This window comes from Equus asinus, chromosome 26, assembly GCF_041296235.1.
Source record: "Equus asinus isolate D_3611 breed Donkey chromosome 26, EquAss-T2T_v2, whole genome shotgun sequence".
NCBI classification, from domain to species: domain Eukaryota; kingdom Metazoa; phylum Chordata; class Mammalia; order Perissodactyla; family Equidae; genus Equus; species Equus asinus.
The window spans coordinates 15,686,364-15,707,299 of NC_091815.1; the positions used below are offsets into that span (position 1 = coordinate 15,686,364).

General features: G+C 58.1%; 1 protein-coding gene across 2 annotated transcripts; it reads left to right on the forward strand.

The window, feature by feature from the left end:
* Positions 1 to 3,015: 3,015 nt before the first annotated feature.
* PLEKHF1 (pleckstrin homology and FYVE domain containing 1) lies at positions 3,016 to 17,567 on the forward strand. Of its 2 annotated transcripts, none has more exons than XM_044759682.2 (2): positions 3,016 to 10,023; positions 14,903 to 17,567. In XM_044759682.2, the coding sequence occupies exon 2, from the start codon at positions 14,920 to 14,922 to the stop codon at positions 15,775 to 15,777; it is 858 nt and encodes a 285-aa protein (XP_044615617.1). In that variant the 5' UTR covers positions 3,016 to 10,023; positions 14,903 to 14,919; the 3' UTR covers positions 15,778 to 17,567. The 2 variants fall into 2 exon arrangements, with proteins under 2 accessions (XP_044615617.1, XP_070355508.1); XM_070499407.1 differs by lacking the exon at positions 3,016 to 10,023 and adding an exon at positions 10,687 to 10,806.
* The last annotated feature ends 3,369 nt before the right edge of the window (positions 17,568 to 20,936 follow it).

Consider the following 20,936-nt stretch of genomic DNA (forward strand, 5'->3'; position numbering starts at 1 on the left):
TCCCTAAGATGTGAAGAGAGGGTGAATGAAAGCTCTTGCATCACCTCAGCTAGTGAGGACGAGAAAGATGAGGGTTTGGGAGACAGGAAAGGAAGGGAAGGAAGAGCAGAGGCGGGGTGTCCGAGACTTTACAGGTGTCTGGAGATTCGGGTCTTGCGTGGTGGGAGAAGGATACACCGGTACATCTGTTTCTTAGTCCGGTCTCCCAATAAGCATACAGCAAGACAGGAGCAGACATGCAGGAGATGTACTGGAGGGAAGAGCCGCGAAGGATAAAGAGGCAGCCGGGAAGGGTGGGGAGGTCTGCAGACTACCATGCCAGTCTGACACCTGGAAAGAGAGGGAGAAGGAAGAATTGGGTCAAAAGAGTCGCAAACTGCAGTGCAGTTCCAAGAAAACACCTGGCAGGCCAATGGGGAATCCTTGGGTCAAAATTGCCTGTCATGACATGAAAAGATGTTCATCATCGCTAATCATCAGGGAAACGCAAATCAAAACTACACTAAGATATCACCTTACACCCGTTAGATTGGCAAAAACATCCAAAACCAAGAGCGACAAATGTTGGAGAGGTTGTGGAGAAAAAGGAACCCTCATACACTGTTGGTGGGAAGGCAAACTGGTACAGCCACTATGGAAAACGGTATGGAGATTTCTCAAAAAGTTAAAAACAGAAATACCCTATGACCCAGCCATCCCATTACTGGGTATCTATCCTAAGAACCTGATATCAGAAATCCCAAGAGCCCCTTGCACCCCTATGTTCACCGCAGCATTATTTACAATAGCCAAGACGCGGAATCAACCTACATGCCCAGAAACTGATGATTGGATAAAGAATATATGGTATATATACACAATGGACTACTACTCACCCATAAAAAAAGACAAAATTGTCCCATTCACAGCAACGTGGATGGACCTCGAGGGTATTACGTTAAGCGAAATAAGCCAGTCAGAGAAAGACGAACTCTATATGACTCCACTCATAGGTGGAAGTTAGTATATTGACAAGGAGATCTGACCGGTGGTTACCAGGGAAAAGGGGGGCTGGGGGGAGGGCACAAAGAGGGAAGTGATATACCCACAACATGACTAACAAAAATGTACAGCTGAAATCTCACAAGGTTGTAATCTATCATAACATTAATAAAAAAAAATTGCCTGTCATGAACAGAGTGCGTCCCCTCTAAAAGGGACATGTAGAAACCTACTCCCCAATGTGATGGCATTTGGAGGTGGGTCCTTTGGGAAGTACTTAGGTCATGAGGGTGGAGCCCTCGTGAATGGGATTAGGACTCTTCTAAGAAGAGGCCAGACAGAGTTAGCTGTCTCTCTCAAGACAGCCATCTGCCACCCAGAAAAGGGCCATCACCAGAACCCAACGATGCTGGCATCCTGATCTCAGCCTGCCAGGTTGCAGAACTGTCCAAAAGAGATTTCTATTGTTTAAAGCCCTCAGGCTACGATAGCTGGCTATAGCAGCCCAAACTGGCTCCAACATGGCCCAAGATTCCACATCTCCCAGGAACGGCCCAGTGTTGGCACTGCTGCCTGCTCAGACAGAGGCTGGGAGCAGCCTGGGGAAAGCAGGGCCTTGGGCGCGAAAGGAGTGGATCCAGAAAAGCTGCTTCTGGGGCTCAGTCAACCACGATCCCTGCAGCAGGAGGCTGAGCGGCGCATGAATATCCTGCACCCAACCCCACTGTGTGGTTTCCCCACACCACCAGCAACGCTCGGACACCAGCTGGGGGTCCCACAATTGAACTCAATTCTGACACTGTCTACCTGAAGATCCCACAGGTTAAGGACTCAGTCCTACAAGACTGCAACCCCCTTCAGACACCAATCACAAGTCCAGGTTGTCACCTGTGCTTCTGACCGACTGGCTACAAATCAGAGGTTCCCACGACGCCCTCCTTAGGTTCGATTAATTTGCTAGAGGGGCTCACAGAGCTCAGAGAAACATTTTACTTACTAGATTACTGGTCTGTCACAGAGAAGATAAAAATCAGGAGCAGCCAGATGGAAGAGACACATAGAGCACGGATGGGGGAGGGGCTTGGAGCTTCCACACCCTCCCCGGGCGTGCCACTCTCCCCAAACCTCACAAGTTCAGGAACCCAAAGCTCCCGCAATCCCATCACTTTGCATTTTTATGGGGCTTCATTACAGAGGCACGATTGATTAACTCATTGGTTGGCAACTGATTCAAACTCCAGCCCCTCCCCCTCCCCAGAGGTCGGGGGTAGGCCTGACTGCTGCAGCCCTCTAACCACGGGGTGGTTTTGCCGGGTGAAACCAAGAGTCTGGGCGACACTAGTGAAGGAGGTTACTCAACGATCAGCGTGAGTTCTCAGAGGGCTCTGATGGAGCTGTTCCGAGTGTGCGGGTTTAAGCGCAGCTTACGTGTCCTTCACCAAGCAGTGTACACGAGGGGAGAGGAACAGACAAAAAACTGACAAAAAGATTTCAAAAAAAGGGGGTAGAGTACATCTGGGCTTTTCTCTAGATTATACATTAAAAATAACATAAAGAAGAATTCCTTGGTTTTACATCAAACAAGTTCAGAGATGCTGACATTATCTGTGTGGAGGAGGCAAGGACCAGGGTTGTTGGCTAGTCCCCCGTCTCTAAGAAACGCAGCTGGGGAAGTGAGCGCCAGGTCCCCCGTTATCACTTCCTGCTGCGGATCCCTGCAGCTGGCGTCCGCGGTCATGAGGTGTGGGGCTGCCAGGTCATCTGACACAGGCTGAAGATGGCCTGCCCGTCTGCTTCACAGCACAGTGTGGATTCCATTGTACTGACTTAGAGCCCATGCACTTGCTTGTTAGATTTACCCATTAGACCAGGGAGAGGGGCCCCAAAAACCCGTCCGCACTTCTCTTAGCAACCAGCCCCCACTGATAGGTACTTCCCGAAAGTCGCCTCATTCACGTCACAAAAGACACCTTTATGGCTCTCATCACTTATGAAATTCCAAGGGTTTTAGGAGCTGTGTGCCAGAAACAGGAGACAAAAGCCAAATACATATTTATTATAAACCGCAATGTCACATGCCTTTCCACGGCTGCCTCCACAGTAAGGTGACTGGGCACAGTGTAGGGGAGAAAATCCCAGAACATCGTACGCTCTCCCGTGTCCCTGGCTGCCCGCCCCTCCCGGGCTCAGGGGTATTCTGGGAGAGGCACCCAAGAAGCACTGGGAAAGGGCGCCTCCAGCAGGAGCCGCAGACTGAGCCTTCAGAGGGCAGTGGCAGGGGGCGGGGTGTGGGGATCAGGGATGTGCATGCCCTCTCCGCTCTCAGACTCAGACCGGTTTTAGTTCCTTGTGTTTTCTTTTGCTGAGGTATAACATACACGCAGTAGGGTGCACAAATCTTAAGTGCACACTTCATCAGGTGTTACATATGCACACACACATGGAATCATCACCAAGATCAAGATCAATAAAATCATATAAGACGTTTTCAGCACCCTCCAGAGCTCCTGCCTGCCCTTTCCCAGTTGACACCAGTGTCCTTCCCGAGTAACCACCATTCTGATTTCTGTCACCGTGGGAGACAAGGTCTGCCTTTTTTGGACCTCACATAACACAGTACGTCCTCTTCTGTGTCGGGCTTCTTTCACTCCAAGTGAGCTCTGCGGGGTTCCTCCCCCGAGACCCAGCCTCTCCCGGGCAGCAGCATTCTCTACCGCCGCGGAGGACTCAGTGGGGTGACGGTGCCAGTCTCTCCCACCCGCTGCACTAGGGGTGGTCTGTGGTCCTGCTCATCTCGGAGCTCTCACAAAGAGCGTTCTGTATCATTCTTGCATGTTTCTTAGGTGGGCGCGGCCCTTGTTTCTCTGCGAGACACACTTAGGAGAATCTGGGCCACAGGACAGGGTGTGGTGAGCTTCAGCAGACGCCACCAAATGGTTTCCAAAGTCGCTGGACCGATTTATAGTCCCGCCAGGAACACTGGCTCTATAGCTTCACCAACACTCGATACTGTCCATATTTATCATTGCAGCAGCTCCGGCGGGTGTCAAGCCCAGGTTTTAAAATCTAACGCGCTGGCCGAACGAAGGGGGCCTGTGGGCCAGCAGGAGCTAGAGGACAGCTTTGTGCCCCAGGCTGTTCATTCTCTGCACATGCGCCCCCTAAGCACACACCCGGAAGTCAGGCCCCTCCTCCCCTCTCTGAGCACTCTCGCGGGGTCCCTTCTTAGTCCAGGCGCACCACCCCAGCAGTCCTTCCCTTCCCACACCCCACGGCCGCCGAGGGGTAGCAGCCCTGAACTGTCACGCACATGGTCCACGGTGCATATCAGGTTACTGTGATGACTACTAATATTGTCATGATCACCACCATTATTTGGACATGCACAAATGCAAAGGGCACAAAGTTCAAAAGACATAAAGGAACGTACCAGTTATCTGTTGCGGCATGACAAACTGTCTCAAAATTTAGCCGCCTGAAACAATCAACGTTTATTATATCACAGGGTTTCTGTGGGTCAGGTACCCAGCGGCTTTGCTGGACGCTCGGCCTCAAGGTCTCGCAGGAGGCTGCAGCTGTCACCTCAGGGCTTCTCTGCAGCTGGACGACCTTCCTCCAGGATGGCTCCCTCAGAGGCTGGCAAGCTGGTGCTGGCTATTGAAGGAGGCCTCAGTTTCTCAGCACAGGCTCCTGCACAGGGCTGCTTGGCCTTCCTAATCCACATCCTCCAGAGTCAGTGATCCAAGAGAGCAAGGCAGAAGCCACAAACCCTCCTATGAGCCAGCCTGGAAGTCGCACCCCATCGTTCCACAACATCCTACTGGTTACACAGGTCCATCCTCCCCAGTGTGGGAGGGAACCAAAAGAGCACGAACGCTACAAGGGGATAAAATGTGGGTCTCCCTACCCTGGGTCCAAGCCACCCATTTTCCCTTCCAGAGGCAACCCCTGTGACCAATTTCTTGTGGATTCTGCCAGCAGTATAGCTCACACACACTCACACAGGAAGCCACACTTACTCGCTTTTGCACCTTACTTTTTTTCAGTCACTACATTTTGGAAATTCTTCCACATCTTCCCTCTAACTGCGGGAATCCAGTCCGTCGTATGGATGGGCCACAATTTATTTATGCAGCCCCTGTCGGCGGATATGGGAGTTGTCCCCACTCTTTCCTTACTGTAAGCAAAGCTGCAGTGAATAAACGTGAGCATATATCCTTTTGCAAAATACAATAGTCTAAGAGTAAACTTCTAGAGGTGGCCTAGCTGGACGGAAGGTCTGTGCATTCTTCGACATGGATGATGTCGCCAGGCTGCCCGCCACGGAGGGTGGATGTCGCAGTCCACGTGCCCATCATCAAGGCTGTGGATTTCACGAAGTTTTGAGGGGTAATAGCCAAAAATGTGGGGCACCTCGGGCAGCTCAACAAGGAATTCAGAATGGACTGTCACCCACCCCTGCCCTCCGAAGCCTTTTCCTGCCAGCCCAGCCCCGCTCCCCAGCAGACAGCTTCCCTGGCCCTCTCCCACACCACGCGCTGACCTGTTCCTCTCTCTAGCTTGCTTGTTGCTGGCCCCTAAAATTCCTGTTCTTGCCTTAAATGCAGCAGGTGAAGAGTTCTTTGCCAGCCAGACACCAACGGCTGACTTTCTAAGGCCCAAATGGTGCTCCAAAAGGTGTTTATCTGACGGAGAAGGCTCTCACCCGAGAGGACCTCTGCCCTCTGCTCTGCAGGGGCGGTTCTCGATCCTCATGGGTAAATACATGTTTACGGGTCTGCCCGCTGCTCAGCAGTGAGGCCCCCCAAAGACACAGACAGCACCTCGTTCACCTCTGCAGCTACTGCCCACCCTGCGCAAAGTGGCGCAAAGTGTGTCCAACAACTGTTTGTTGACCAGATGAATGAGCAGAGGGAGCTTCGTCACACCTGCGTGGCAGAGGCCTCTCGGCTTTACCCCGGCCGAGAAACGAGGTGCGTCTAAACGGCTCGGAAGGCGGTTTCTAGATGCAGCGCGTGTTTCACCCCTCCGAAGCACTTTCCGAAGGACAGTTTCTCTTCGTTACTCTTGTTTTCCCCTTTGGCCTGGTCAGAGGCTCACGGGGGCACCTGTGATGGGAACCGGGCACAACAGTGCCTGCAAACGTGACAAGGAAGTGCAGCCTTGGAACCACAAACACCGGGACACACGCAGAGAAAGGAACAAATATGGACGTTGCAGGCGCAGGGTGGTGGGGGAGGGGCGTCACTGCGGGCGGTCCAGCAGAGTGTGGACAAGGGCTCGGTTCCACATCCACTACTTCAGCAATCCAAAATCCAGAGATCTGGAGAGATTTTCTTCTGAAATCATAGTTTCTAAACATCTCAGGGCTTCCTCCTTTAGAGCTAATCTTCGCAACCATTTCTAGAAATCTTTCCCAAACGTCGCACACTTTCATGGCTTTGAGCCTCATGTCTCAGCTCTGTTATTGATCAAGAAAGCAGCACGGAGAACCATGGGAACTGAATCAATTTGCAGTCAAGTTCAAGATCCGCCCATGATAAGCTGGACAACTTCTGTTTCCTTTTTTTTTTCTTTATTTGTTTTCCCAACTTCCTGTTTTGAGTATTTTCAAACTGACAGAATTGTTGCAAGAAAAGTGCAACAAACAGCTGTGAGCCAGGGGTCAGCAGCTCCAGCCCGCAGCCTGGTTCTCATCACTCAGGAACTGAGAATGGCTTTTACAGTTTTACATGGTTGGAAAAAATTGAAAGAATGATGTTTCATAACACATGAAAATGACGTGACATTCAAACGGCGGTGTCCCCTGGGGAAGCCTGCACGTGGGCTGGCGCGCTGTCTGGGCTGCTCTCCCTCTGCAATGGCAGAGTCAAGTAGTTGTCACAGGGATCCTGGCTTGCAAAGCCCAAAATATTGACTATTTGGCCCTTTGCAGAAAAAGCTTGCCGACCCTGACGACGGCCAGCCGTCAATGGTTAACATCTTGCCCCGTTCCTTCTCTCTCTCTTGAGGAAACATGTTCGTCTTGCTACCCCCCGAACTGCTTCGGGGCCTGCCTCACCCTCCTGGGTCCCAGCTGGGAGGGACAGGTCAGCCTTGGGAGAGAGAAGACAGCGTGAAGAGTCTAGCACACAGAGCTTGGCACCTAGGCAGAACTTAAGACACGACCCCATGAAAACCCTGCCATTTTCCACAGGGGTGGTGCCCAGATCCCTCACTTGAAAACCCTGAGCCTCGCGCTTCCCTGAAAGCCCGTCCCCGTGCTCTGGAAGCCAGCTTTTCCTCAGAGACAGCTTCTTAGCCGAAGAGTAGGAAAAGCCTCAAGGTCTCCTCATTTTTTCCACAGCTTGTGGCTTGGCTGACTCAACTTCTGCCTTTCCCTGAGTCACGAGTTTTTCCTCTTATTTAGAGGAGCCCAGCTCTCCACCCAGCTCTTCTCGCCCACAGCTGGTCCCTTTGGGAAGGGGCGGATGGCCGGATGATGGAGCGTGTGCTGCCTCTGGGGCATTTCCCAGAGCTGCACCCAGATTCACCAGGGGTCGCCCCAGAAGGAAGACGAGGAGACTGAGGCCCCATTGGGCCCTGGACCAGTCGTGAGACAAGGCTAGTTGGGGTCTCTGGACTCCAAGACCAATACTTCAGGTGTGCATCCTCCCTCTGGTTTTCCAGACTTGTGAAAAGGCCGACCTCTCCTGGACACCGGCTCTGTGCCAGGCACAGTGTGAGATGTCATGCCACCGTGGCAAGTAGGACAGCCCTGCTTTCTCAGGCCTTCCAGCTCCCTTCCCGTGGCCACCAAGCCCCAGGCAGGGCCTGCCTTCCCTGAGAACCCCTCTCGCCACGGCCTTGAAGGCTCAGCTCTCAGTCCCCTTCCGCTCCCCGCAACAAGCAGTATGTCCATTTGGGATGGCAGTTCCCAGTGTCTCAATGTCCCAACAAACCTCCCTGGTTAAAACTCAGCCTCTGGGATGTCAGGGCCTTGTCCCCTTCTCTGTGCGGCGTGGGGGCCTGGCTGTACCGTCAGGGCTCATCAGTCTAGATGCTTCTTCAACTGGAGTGCACGTGTGGGTAAAGCACATGAAGAGGGCAAAGAGCCGGGGACTGCAGGAACAGGGGAACACGCGCCCCATCTGAAGGGACAGCTCCGTGTGGAGAAGAGGACCAACCTTCTCAAACCTTGACTTAAGAGAGACTGAAAATCCTGATCTCTCAGCATGGCATGGGGGCAATGCATTTATAAATATACGCATACTCGGGTGAGGCTGTGCCTTCTGCTGGATGGGATGCTCGGTGAGCACTGCCTGCCCTTGCCCATGACGGTGACAGCACTGAAGGTGGTGGAGGTGGGCTCTCCAAGGCCACAGCTGGTGGCCCCCTCGCTTGCCCTGCACCCCCACCCTCCTTTCTCCTGGCCTCTTCCTCCTCCCTTCTCCCCTGCCCCATCCCCTCCCTTCTCAGTCCCTGCCCAGACCCTAGTTCACTTGGGCTGGGAGGGGCACAGCCCAGCCCTGGGCCCCAAGTCACAGGTTATGCCCACACCACCCAGGAGAGCAGGTCCCAGGTCAGAGCCCTGGGGGCAGGAAGGTCTGGACAGAGGCCCCTGGAGCCGGGTCAGCTCTTCCTCCTGCTGCTGTCTCTTGCCTTGGTCCTGGCCCAGCAGGCAGTGCACTGGCCTGGGCCAGCCCCTGTTCAGAGCGCCTGGGTCTGCCCTATCTGATGAGACACACTGCATCTGTGCCACAGACACTCGCCACATTTCTACAAGGCTGAGCTCAGGTCTCAGCACCTGGGGCAACAGAAGGAACAGGACGCATACAGCCCAGCCCAGGGGCTCACGGCCAGGAGAGACACCACGACAGAGTAAACAAGTGACCTAATAAGATGACTTCGGTCAGGAGAAACGCTTCACAGAATCATAAAGCGGGTGAGGGAGTTGAGGGTGACCAGGCAGGGTGCTGCCTCACAGGCCATGAGGGAAGCCTCTGAAGAGGTGACAGCTTGAGCTGACACCTGAATGCCAGCCATGGGAAGATCTGGAAGAAGGGGAAGTGCAAAGGCCCAGGGGTGGGAAGACCTGGGGCTTTGAGGAACTGGAAGCAGCCAGTGTGAGCCAAGTGTTGGGAGGAGGGCAGAGACAGGCGGAGACAGACCTCATGGAGCTCGGAGGCTGGGAATGTCATTCTAGGGTCACAGAAGGCACGGGAAGGGTGGGGGCCTCCCAGCTGGTGATGGGTGCACGGAGTCCATTAAACTAGTCTCTTCCTTCGTTCAGCGTGTGTTCCAAAGTTTCCAGTACAAAAAGTTGAAAATATAAGACAGGTAACGCGGCTGAGTCTCGCTATCACGATCACCATCTCTCGGCGGCCAAGAGGAGCCGGCGACGCCAGCCGGCAGCGGGGGGGCGGGGGGGGCGCGTGGAGGCGGCTGAATTCCGGCGCAGCAGCCGCTTCCCGCCCCTCCCGGCCCGAGACCCCGCCGCGCGAGGACGCAGCCTCCAGCGGGACGAGCGCCCCGGGGTGCGCCGTGCGGCGGGCGGAGAGGGAAACGGGGGTCGGGTGGGTCACACCGGGGAGCCGGCCCAGCCCAGCCCGGCCCGCGGGCGCACGCCGCTCCGCCCGAACCCGGCCGCTCCGCCCGCGCGCGCTTCTCGGACCCCGGGCTCCCGGGCGCGCCCAGGCCCCCCCCCCGCCCCGCCCCGCCCGCGCCGGGGCTCCGATTGGCGGAGCCGCCCGAGGGGCGCGTCCGGGCGGGTGGGCCGCGGGGAGTGGGCGGCGCCGGGCCGGGCGGCGGGGCGCGGGGCGCGGGCCCAGGAGATCAGGAGAGCCCCGGCCGGGCTGCTGCGCGCGAGCCCGAAAGCTTCCTGCCCGCCACCTCCGAGCTGCCCCGGCCGCCGCGTCGAGGTGGCCTCCGGGCTCGGGCGGGTTGGGCGCGCAGCCAGGGCTGTCTCAGACTCTGGCCCCGAGCAGCGGCGCGGAGAAGGGCGCTTGTTGCTGGCTGGCGGGGTGGCGGCTGCACGGGCTCCAGGAGAGCGGGTGAGAACAGGTAAGGGGCTCCGGAGTCGAGGCACGGCGCCGGGGCATGCGCGACGTGTGAGCGGAGGAGAGTCTGGAGGCGCCCGTGGGCGCTGCGCCCTGGGGCTGCCGGGGTCTCAGCGCACCCGTTGTCCGGTGATGGTTCGGGCCGTCCTGGCCTCCCGCCGCCGTCGGGGCCTCACTCCTTTGTCCCAGTCTGCGGGGTCTGGAGAAGTGGGCTGGGGCGACTGCGCTTTCTCGGTCCTCGGTCCTCACTGGCCTCTCTCGTTTAGGAACCGGCTGGCCTCTGAAGCCGTTGAGTCGGTGACTTTTGGTGGGAATTCTTAAGGGAAGCAGGGCCCCGCCTAATCTCCCATTTCACAGAGGCCGTAACCGAGGCAGGCGCAGAGGGAGAGACCGCAGCTCCTTCCCAGCCTGGAAGCACCTGAACTCTCACTGCCTCTCTCTCCCTGAACAGCTAGAGAGCTGTGCCGGCCAGGCGTCCTCAGCCCCCTTTGCAGGTGGGAAAATGGAGGTTCTGAGTCACTCTGAAACTTGAGCTCCACAGCCCAAGGGAAATGCTAAGTTTGGAATTTGAACAAAGGTGTTCTCTCACCACCAGAGGGGGTCAGGAGCCAGGCTCGGGGGTGGGGGTGGGGGGGTGGGATCGTTGCTGGGGTCATTCTCGGCACACAATTTCCGCTTAGTGCTGGGGTGTTCCTGGCACATAACTTCCTCTGGGGTCTGTGCAAGCTGAGAGATGACTCTGACTTCGACCTGTGTCCCTGCACACATCAGCCCTCAAGACCGGGAGGTGAGGCCAGCCAGCAGAGCTAAGTGACCTGCCCACCCCAGCCTACCCCAAGGAAAGAAGGGGGCTAGGCAGCCCAGCCAAGCTAGTGGATCTGCCCGGGCCACCCAAGGTGCCCCCTGACCTGAGGAGGGTTGGGGCAGAGATCAGGCATCTGGAGAGGGGCCCTACCCTCTGGACTGGAGGATTTCTGATTCTGTCTTTGGTTAAGATCAGCCAGCAGCAGCTCAAAATATGGAGCTGGCTTCCCGGCCGCTCAGCTGGGACCTTGGGCAGTGACTTTGATGATGCGGAAGGTACCTTCCCCAGTGGGGCAAGTATGTGGCTTGAATGAGAGAACTTGTACTCCCGGCTGTGCCTCGTGAGGTGTAAGCACTCAGTTAATAGCGCTTCTGGTTTATTTTCCTTATTACTGTTCTTTTCACGGAAGAAGCACAGGGCTGGGCAAGGCGAGAGGCAGCTCCTCTGAAGGAGAGGACACGGGTCGTGGCACTCCCCTCAGTGCACTTGGAGAGAAACTCGGTTCCTCATCTTGGCCTTGGGACCTGCAAGACTGGCCCCTGCCGGCCCCTTTGACCTTACCTCTTCCCCCTCACTCCTTCCTCTGTGGCCTCCACGGGTCGGGTCCTGCAGTTGTCCCCTCTGCTCAGACCATCCTTTCCTCAGGCCTTTGCATGGCTGGCTCCTTCCTGGTCTTCAGGTTGGCGCAAGGTCGCTTCCTCCCCAGGCCCTCCCTGACCACCACCCTCACCCCAGCTGGCCGTCAGCCTCTTTCTTCATGGCACTTAGCACTCACAGTCAGAAACTACCTTGTTGACTTACTCGCTAGTCTGACTCTCCCACCAGGAAGTCTACCGCTGAGGGGCCTGGTGGCTCGCTCCCTGCTGTAGCCCAGTGCCGAGAGCTGGAGGGCTGTGCTGGCACGTGGCAGGACTTCAGTCAGTATTTGGAAGCTGACATGGGGCCGGTGTCGGGGCGGGGGGGGGTGGGGGGGGTGGCAGATGATAAGCGGGAGAAGCCAAGGGATGGTCTGAGGGCTGGCAGCCTGACTCCCTCCCTCTGTGACCTTGGCCGGGTGCCTCCTCCTCTGATGAGCAGTATCCCCACCTGAAACTGCGATGGAAGGGTGGGCCTGGGCCACCCTCCTGGCTCCTACTTTCCAGGGTCCCAGGTTGGGGCAGCAGACATCTCTCTCGAATCTTAAAGGCTGTGTCTGAGGGGAGGAGACGAGAACTTGAGATGCCTCGGGACACAGCCCTGTGGCAGTGGTGTCCCTGGAGAGGGCGCCGTATCACACAGCATGTGGCGGGGTAGCTCAGGAGTCAGCAGACCTCTTCTGTAGAGGGCCAAATAAGAAACGTGTTCGGCTTTGCAAGCCAGTCTCTCACACTTGGCTGTGTTCCAGTAACTTGTATAGAGAAGCCGGCAGTGGGTCAGACCTGGTGTCGATCACGTGACACTGACTGTCACGCACAGAACCCTGGCCCCAGCAACACTCAGGGTGTGGCTCCCTGGGGTCCCGGTGCTCACCTTCAGCCCAGTTCAGGTTGGGGTCCCTTGTGTTCAGGAGGGCCAGCCCAGGAGGCTGCCCCGCTTCCAGACCCTCCAGGACACAGCAGGTCTTCCACCTCCCTGCTCCCAGACGCCAGCCCTTCGAGAGTGTCCGCCTCCGTCAGCGCCGTGGGTTCCACGGCCGGGCCAGCACAGGCACTATCCCAGGGCCAGAGGCTGTCCTGAGGCAGGCCGGCCCCAAGAGGACTGGGGACAGAGACGTGCCCAGCTCTCTCCTCCCCTGTCCTGGTGGTGAGGAGGGTGGCGGATGTGGGGGGAGCACCAGGGGTCCTCAGGGTGGCCTCTGGAGTGTCACCAGACTGTCCACAGCAGGGATCCAGTGATCGTCCTAGGGCTGTCACCGATAGGTTTACAACACGAAGCCAAGATCAGCAACCTAAAAACAGCGGTTCTTACAGAAGGCGGTGTGGGCAGCACTTTGCAAGACGCCTGTGGTCTGACTGGGGTCAGTGGTCTGTGACTCAGGGGCCCGAGCACCCTCTTATGCAATGCATTCAGCCCCCGTGGGGCCCCACCCTAGCTCCCCACAGGTGGCCTGACTTACGGAACTGCGGTGTGGTGACCTAAAAATGCCTCAGGTGTGATCAGCGTGGTCAGGAGCCTGCTGTGTGTGCCTGTACATGTGTGCACGCACGGTGGTGGCGGTGGTGGGTCGGCTGTCACCTGCTTCCTTTTCAGAGTAAGAGCTGAGTCATTCGGGGCAGGCCCTCGGGAGCTTGGAACCGTGCACTCATGTGCCTGCCCCTATGAAGAACCGCCTGCGTGCTCAGCACTGCTGCCCGCGCTGGGGACACAGCTGAGCCAGAAAGGCTCCTGCTCTCCTGGAGCTTAGAACTGAGAGAGGGGAGTAGAAAAGCCACAAGCAAATGAAGGGTAAACAAGAAAGTAGCGGGTCCTGATAAATCCTTGAAGAAAAAACAAAATAGGGTAACATCCTAGAGAAGGGGCCAGCAAAGTTCATGTAAAGGGCCAGAGAATAGAGTAAGTATTTTAGGCTTTGTGGCCGTGTGGTCTCTGTCACCACTACCCAGCTCTGCCATTGCAGCATGAAAGCGGCCACAGACAATTGTAAATGAATGAGCGTGGCTGCATTCCAATAAAACTTTATTTACAAAAACAGGCTGTGGGCCAGATTCGGCCCTCAGACCGTAGCTTGCTGAAGCTGCCTGAGGTGGGGTCGCCAGAGACACCTTTTCTGAAAGGGAGGTGTGAACTGAGAGCCAGGTTGCAGGAAGGAGCCAACACGGGACAGTCTGCTTCAAGCAAGAGATGGTGGCCCCTTGCTTGAATTGACAGATTCAGTGGTGGAGTTGGGTGGTGAGAAGCGGGCAGACTTGGGTGAGGTGTGCGAGATAAAAATGATGAAACTTGCTCATGGGTTGAATGTTGGGGGTATAGGAAAGAGGAAATTGAAGTATGAGCTGTAGATTTGGGGCTTGAACAACTGGGTGAATGGTGGTTCCATTTATGGAGAAGAGCTAGAGGGAAAACCTGGGTTTGTGTAGGGCATGTTGGGTTTGAAGACCTTAGATGACAGGCAGGAGGTCACGGCGGGTGGACGTCCACACCCACAGCTCAAGGGAGAAGCTAGGACTGCAGGCTTGACCTGGGCAGTCGGCAGTGTTTGGGTGGTCTTCAAAGCCGTGGGTCTGGTGGGTCACAGGAGTGCGTGTGGACAGAGCAGAGGGAGCCCAGATGAGCTATGGGGCCACCGACATCTAGTGCTTGCAGAGGAGGACGGAGTGGGCCCCTCGCTCCATGGGCAAAGGCACTGTGGCAGCATGGTCTCCGAGCGGCAAGCTCTGGGCCCCCTACTTCCTAGCAGAGCCTCCCTTACCCTCCAGTCAAGGGGGCTCTGCCTCCCGGGGTCGGAGTCGGGACTAAAGGAGACCATCACGCTTAACATGAAGAGGCACTCAGCACATGGTACCTGTGGGGCTGGTGTGGTGACTGCTGGGCTCGGGGGCGCTGAGTGAGAGGGTTGCAGGGTCTGTGATGATTTGGCTCGGTGGATGGGGAGTCAGTGATGGGTTGGGGTTGCAGACACCCCATTGCCCGGCACTCACTATTCCCGGACATGCACCTGTGCCCTTCCATCTGGGGCAGGCCCAAAGTGCCAGTGGTTCGTGCTCCCGGGAGCCCTGCTGGGAGTTGGGACTCAGTGTCCTTCCCCCTTGGGTGGACAGCTCAGGCGTGTTCTAGCCTGGCTTCCACAGCTCCCCAGGGGTTGAGCCCCACAGCCTGCAGGGGCAGCCTGCTTAGTCCCACATCTCCACTGCTGCCTGCCCCTCCCTGCTGCCTCCACACGCCCCTGGCTAGGGACCTCCGTCACTGCCCGGCAACCCCCGTCTGAGGGTTGGCTCCTGGGGCAGTGAGATTCTTTGGTTGGGTGGCCGTCGGGGTGAGCTGAGTCACAGTGGTGATAAGTGGGTTGTCTGGCTCGGTGGGTTAGGGGGAGGGCATTGTGGTCCTGGACTCCCGGCTGTGCCAGGAGAAGCTGACCCCTCCTCTGCTGCTCCGCCCACAGCCCAGCTGCCGGAGAACATGGTGGACTACCTGGCAAACACGGAGATCAACAGCCAGCGCATTGCTGCCGTTGAGAGCTGCTTCGGGGCATCGGGGCAGCCGCTGGCCCTGCCAGGCCGGGTGCTGCTGGGCGAGGGCGTGCTGACCAAGGAGTGCCGCAAGAAGGCCAAGCCACGCATCTTCTTCCTTTTCAACGACATCCTGGTCTATGGCAGCATCGTGCTCAACAAGCGGAGGTACCGCAGCCAGCATGTCATTCCCCTGGAGGAGGTGACGCTGGAGCCGCTGCCCGAGACCCTGCAGGCCAAGAACCGCTGGATGATCAAGACGGCCAAGAAGTCCTTTGTGGTGTCGGCCGCCTCCACCACGGAGCGCCAGGAGTGGATCAGCCACATTGAGGAGTGTGTGCGGCGGCAGCTGCTGGCCACAGGCCGCCAGCCCAGCACGGAGCACGCGGCGCCCTGGATCCCGGACAAGGCCACGGACATCTGCATGCGGTGCACGCAGACGCGCTTCTCGGCGCTCACGCGGCGCCACCACTGCCGCAAGTGTGGCTTTGTGGTCTGTGCCGAGTGCTCCCGCGAGCGCTTCCTCCTGCCTCGCCTTGCGCCCAAGCCCCTGCGCGTCTGCAGCCTCTGCTACCGCCAGCTGGCCGCCCAGAAGCAGAAGGAGGAAGAGGAGGAGGAGGAAGAGGAGCAGGAGCCGGGCACCGGGGCCCCCGGGCAGCCGGCCTGCCTGGCCGGGGCCATCTGCGGAGCGTCCAGTGGAGACGACTACGACTCAGACGAGGACAAGGAGGGCAGTGGGGATGGCGAGTGGCCCAGCCCTGTGGAGTTCTACACCTCGGGCGTCTCCTGGTCGTCCTTCCACAGCTGACGCCGGGTCTGCAGACGTGAAGGAGGGGCCTCGGGTCACTTCCCCATCCAAGCAGACTCCACTGCCCACGGCCCTGAGAGGGCAGAGTCCCCGAAGCAGCCCAGCGTCCCCAAGGACCCTACCCCACAGTGGTGGGCACAGCAGGAGTGGCTCTTTCTCTCTAGACTCCCAGTGCCTTTTTTCTGGATGTTGACATCCTTCTCTTTCCACTTCAGGTAATTATCTTTCCATTTAGCAGACCCAAAACACTTAGACCCTTAGGGAACAAATGCCATTTCTCAGCCCTATGAGCTCTAGCTCCAGATGACCCTTTGAATTAGATGACCCCAGGCACCAATAGGGACCAGAGGGAGCTAGGACTGGAATGAGGTCCCCTCGTCCCTGAGGCCTTGGACCACATCCCTGCCCTGCACACAAGCACACCCCCGGGAAGACAGTCCTGAGGGGCCTCCAGGAATCAAGGCCTGCCCAGCCACCTTGTAGACGCCCCCCGCTGGGCTGGCCAGGCCTTGTCAGACCAGGTACATGGGCTCTTCCAGAGCCAGGCAAGAGGCCCAGGGGCTGCAGCCCGGTGTAGGGCGGCCTGCCATAGCCTCTGGCCCCATCTGGCCTCTCTCCAGCTGTCCAGGCATCCGAGGCCTCTCTGGGTCCTGTCCTCATCGCTCCCTGTGGCTGGGGACAGCAGTGGTTTCTGTTAGGACTCTTAATTGCAAGTGACAGAAACCCTACTGAGACTGACTTAACAATAAAAAGAAAGTTTATTGACTCGTGTGGTTGAAAAGTCCAGGAGTGTTCTTGCATAGACCCAGTGCAACCAGGGGCCGAAGCCCTGCTGCGTGGCAAGTGTCAACAGCTGTCCGCCACACTGGGCGTTCCTGGGGACACGGGCAGCACCGTGCGGTCAGACAAGCACACCATACCTAGGCTGGTTCCTGTCCATCCGGGTGCTGTCCCTGTGGCCCGGTGCCTGCAGGCCTGTGCGTTTGGTGTGAGTTATCTAAGCGGGTGGACTTAGAGGAACAAGGAGCCGTTGTCTGGCCTGCCTGGGCCTTCTGGCTTGAGGGCTCTCCCAAGCGCCTCCTGCCCTGCCCGTCCCCCAGGATGGTACTGGTGAGTGAGGCAGCCCGGGTGCGGCAGCTGGCCTTGCTCAGAGCATGTGGGGGGGCGGCTGGAGCTTCAATGCCAGCCTGCTGCCTGGCCCACGCCTGCCGCAGAGTTGCTGGTCCCTCAGGCGTCGCCTACATTTTCTTCTGCACAGTCGTTCTCTGTTGCCTGGCTGGCCTTGGCCAGAGCCTCCTGTGGCAGAGAGAGGGGTCACTGTCCGCTAGAAGTGCTTACTCGGGCCAGGAGAGCTTCCCCCAGTCCACAGGGCACAGTGTAGAAACGCCCCCATCGGGGCTCCAGTCCCCGGGGGAGAATTGTCCGCTCTAGCTGGTGGCTAGTGCTGATGGTGGCAGTCGCTGCTGCTTCGAGACCCTTCTGTGCGCTGGTCCCCAGGAGGCAGAGCCAAGTCGACTTACTTAAGGCCATCCTAAGGCTGAAGGGGATGTGGCCTGAGCCCTGAGAGAGGGACAGACAAAGCCAGAGGACAGAGCTCTCCGAATGGCTGTGTCGTCAGGGGCTTCCTGGAGGAGGTGGTGTTTGGTTGAGCCTCAGAGGAGGACAGGACTTTCTCAGAGAGGATGGTAGTCTCCATGAGGACTGGGACTCTGGGTCTTTTTTTGTTAACCGTCCCCTCCTGTTGCTGGCAGTAAACATTTGTTGCCTGAATAAATGAGTCAAGTGAGAAATGGGGCTGGGGCTGTTGGGGAAGAGGGAATGATAATGAAATGCAATTGAGGCTCACCCGGGAGCTTCTGGTCAAGGTGTGGATGAGACCCAACAAGTGGCCCTGGCCCCCTCCTGGAGTTGGGGGACAAGCCCTCCCCAGGCTCTGACTGTTGCCCTCTGGCAGGGGCCGGAAACACCTACCACCTCCACCAGGCAGAGCTCTCTGGAGAGACGACAGACCTGTTCACAGGAGCCCGAGGGCCTCCTTGGGGACGTCGTCCAGGTTGGCATCAGAGGATTTCTGCAGCCTGGCCTCTCCCTGCCCCGGCCTGTTCTCTGGGACAGAGGCCGCAGGGGACGTCTGGGCCACTGCTGGGCTGGGCCACCGGGCAGGGTGGGACCGACTGCAAGGCTGACCCCGTTCTCAGCCAGGATCCGGGTCTCTCAGGCCACACTCACAAACCAAGGCCGCGGCTTCCACTGGCCTGCATGTGACCCGGGCCTGCAGGAAGCCGTTTCCCGAGGCTGTGGGCAGGGAAGAGGCCCCTCAGAGTCTGGGGCTTTTCACACATGGCGCCAGTGGGCTCTGGGCTGTCCCCCTGCCTCACTCTGCTCCCAGGCCCCCATCTGGGAAGGGGTGTGCCCTGCCTCAGCCTTGAGCAGACTCGCTAGGACTGCCCAGCGGGCAGAACGTGGGGTGGGAGCAGGGGTTGGAGGGGAGGGGTCTGCCCTGCTAAGGCAAACAGTCAGACTCTGGGCTTCTCTGGGTTACTTACTGACTCCATGCCCACCATTCCACCCCTGCTTGTGAACTTCAGCCCTTCCTATCGACCCCAGTGCAGTTGCCACCTCCACTCTGCAGCCTTCCTGGATTGCCCCAGTGGCATGGCTGTCCCCCCTGTGCTCCCAGAACACCTGCAGCCCCTGCTCCAGCTCCAGCTCTGTCTTCCATGAGGTGCCTGAGCGGCCTGTGCCCATCAAAGCCAGCCTTCAAGTCCTAGCTGCTGCGGGCAGGGGCAGCACATTCCTCGCTCCTCTGCGGCCCCCACAGCTCCCAGCCAGGTCCCTGCGCCACTGACAGTTCCACAGATGCTTCTGTTCGAAGGTGGCCTTGTGACTTCCCCCAGCTCCTGGGGGATGCAGACAAGATGCTGGGGTCTTGGGGACCTCAAAGCCCCTCTGTCCAAAACTGACCCCATCGGCTTCGCCTGACCTGCTTGTCCTGCTTCCATTGGCGCCTGCCCCAGGCCTTCAAGCCAGACACTGCGGTGCTCCTGACCCTTCCCTTGCCTGTCCCCCAACCTCCCATGCCCTTCCAGGCAACCCAGGCCCAAACGGAGCGGCTCTGTGGTGCACAGAGGCGCCGCAGCAGCTTCCTTAGGGCCACGGAGGAAGTGGTTCCAGCAAGGCACGGAGGCAGCGTGGGCCAGGCTGGGCCAGACCCCGCCGGGTGGAGCCCTTATCCCAATGGAGAGAGAACCCTGTGTGCACACGCATGTGCACACACGCACGGCCCTGCAGCCCCTCTCGGCGTGCCTCCTACTTTCCCTCCTGACCTCCCCATCTCAAAGCCTCAGACTGGGTTTTGGATCAGTCGAGAAGGGAGGAATGGAGAGTGAGGTCAGGAGGCCACACCCAGGAAAGGGGAGCGAGAACCCAAGGGTGGCTCTGGGCTCCCTCGTTCCCTTCCCTGTTGGGCCGGGGACCCGAGGCCCCAGGGAGTCAGGTCAGTGCCAGAAGGGAAGCCTGGCCGGCCGTCCCGAGGCCCTTCCAGAAGTCCTGTCTCCTGCTGGCTCCCCTCACCACCACACAGCCCAGCCCTGGCTGGAATGTTCCAACGGCGAAAACAGGCAGGCAGGCAGCAGGGAGGGAGAGAACAGGGCGGTGGGCAGACGGAGCCAGACATTTCTGGGCAAAAACAAGGGGAAATTTCAATCCTTGGAGTGTCAGCTTAGGGGTCCTGCCAGACATTCTGACCCCAAAGAACAGGCTTTCTGGAGAGCGGTCCCTGCCCACCGCGGCTCCCAGCCTGGCCCAGAAGCAGTCGTCAGTGCTGCCCATTTTTTCCCAGCGCAGCCGTGCTGAGCTCGACGCTGTAGCTCACGCGCACACACTCAAGCACAGAGACTGTGCAGTTTGCAAATTACCCACATTCTTATAATGCCAAAATGCCTTCCTTTGTATCCCAACCAAGCCTCCCAGGGGCCCCGACCCCCGCCCAGGAAGCAGAGCCAGCCAACCGCTGAGACTTTCTCTCCCCAAGGCCTGAGCTGCAGCTGATCCGACAGAGGATGCAGCAGAGGCCTCCGTGGGAGGGAGGCAGGCCCGCAGCGCCACGGTGGAGGCAGGGTGGCCCAGGCGGCCCAGCCCTGGACTGGAGCGGGGCAAGTCATCCCCCTGGCTCCCCTGCTCCTTCTGCTCTGCACTCATGCTGTGCCCTCACCTTCGGACACCGGCTTCCCCACAACTCCTGCCCCCAGCGCTGGAGTGGGCGCCTGGGACTCATCTGGGTGACAGTTCTCCTTCAGGTGGCCACACCCTGGTATTCCCTGACGTGAATAATACCAAAAGTAGATCCTGGTCTCTGCCCCCAGTTCCTGGCACAGAGCTCCTAAAACTCTTGGGATTCCTAAGTGATGAGATCCCCGGGGGCATTCCTCACGGGGCGCTCAGGGAGCCCTGGACTGCCCCTAGCAGCGGCAGGAGTGTCTTGTTCCAACGAAGTGATGCTTAGTGGGCAATAAAAAGACCAAGCCAGGATTAGAAGCTTGGAACTTTCGGTCCCACCCCCATCCTCCAGAAAGGGAAGAGGGACTGGGGGTCGAGTTAATCATCAGTGATGAGGAAGCCTCCATAAAAATCCCGCAAGTACGGAGTTCAGAGAGCTTCCGGGTGGGTGAACACGGGCAGGTGCCGGGGGAGGGGGGTAGCCCGCCTTCCCACACGCCTTGCCCTGCGCATCTCTTCCTCTGGCTGTTCATCCATATCCTTTACTACATTGTTTATAATAAATCAGTAAAGGTAAGTATTTCCCTGAATTACTGAGCCTAAGGAGGGATTCACAGGAACCCTAACATACAGCTGGTCATTCAGATAGTGAGTACAGGTGACAACCTGGGACTTGCAATTGGCATCTGAAGTGGGGGCCGTCCTATGGGACTGAGCCCTTAACCTGTGGGGTCTGTGCTAACTCCAGTTAGCATCAGGATGGGATTGAATGGTAGGACACCCAGCTGGTGTCGCAGAGAATTGCTTGGTGTGGGGAAAATCCCGCCACATCTGGCATCAGAAGTGTTGTGAGTGTGGTAGTGGTGTGAGGGTCAAGGCGTGCACAGGAGTGTTTTCACATGCCACTGGGGAAGCCCTCCCCCTACCTACGGCCACGTGCT

What these genes read in the sequence shown, in the direction of transcription:
- PLEKHF1 (XM_044759682.2), top strand. Translation starts at nt 14,920, where the DNA reads ATGGTGGACTACCTGGCAAACACGGAGATCAACAGCCAGCGCATTGCT.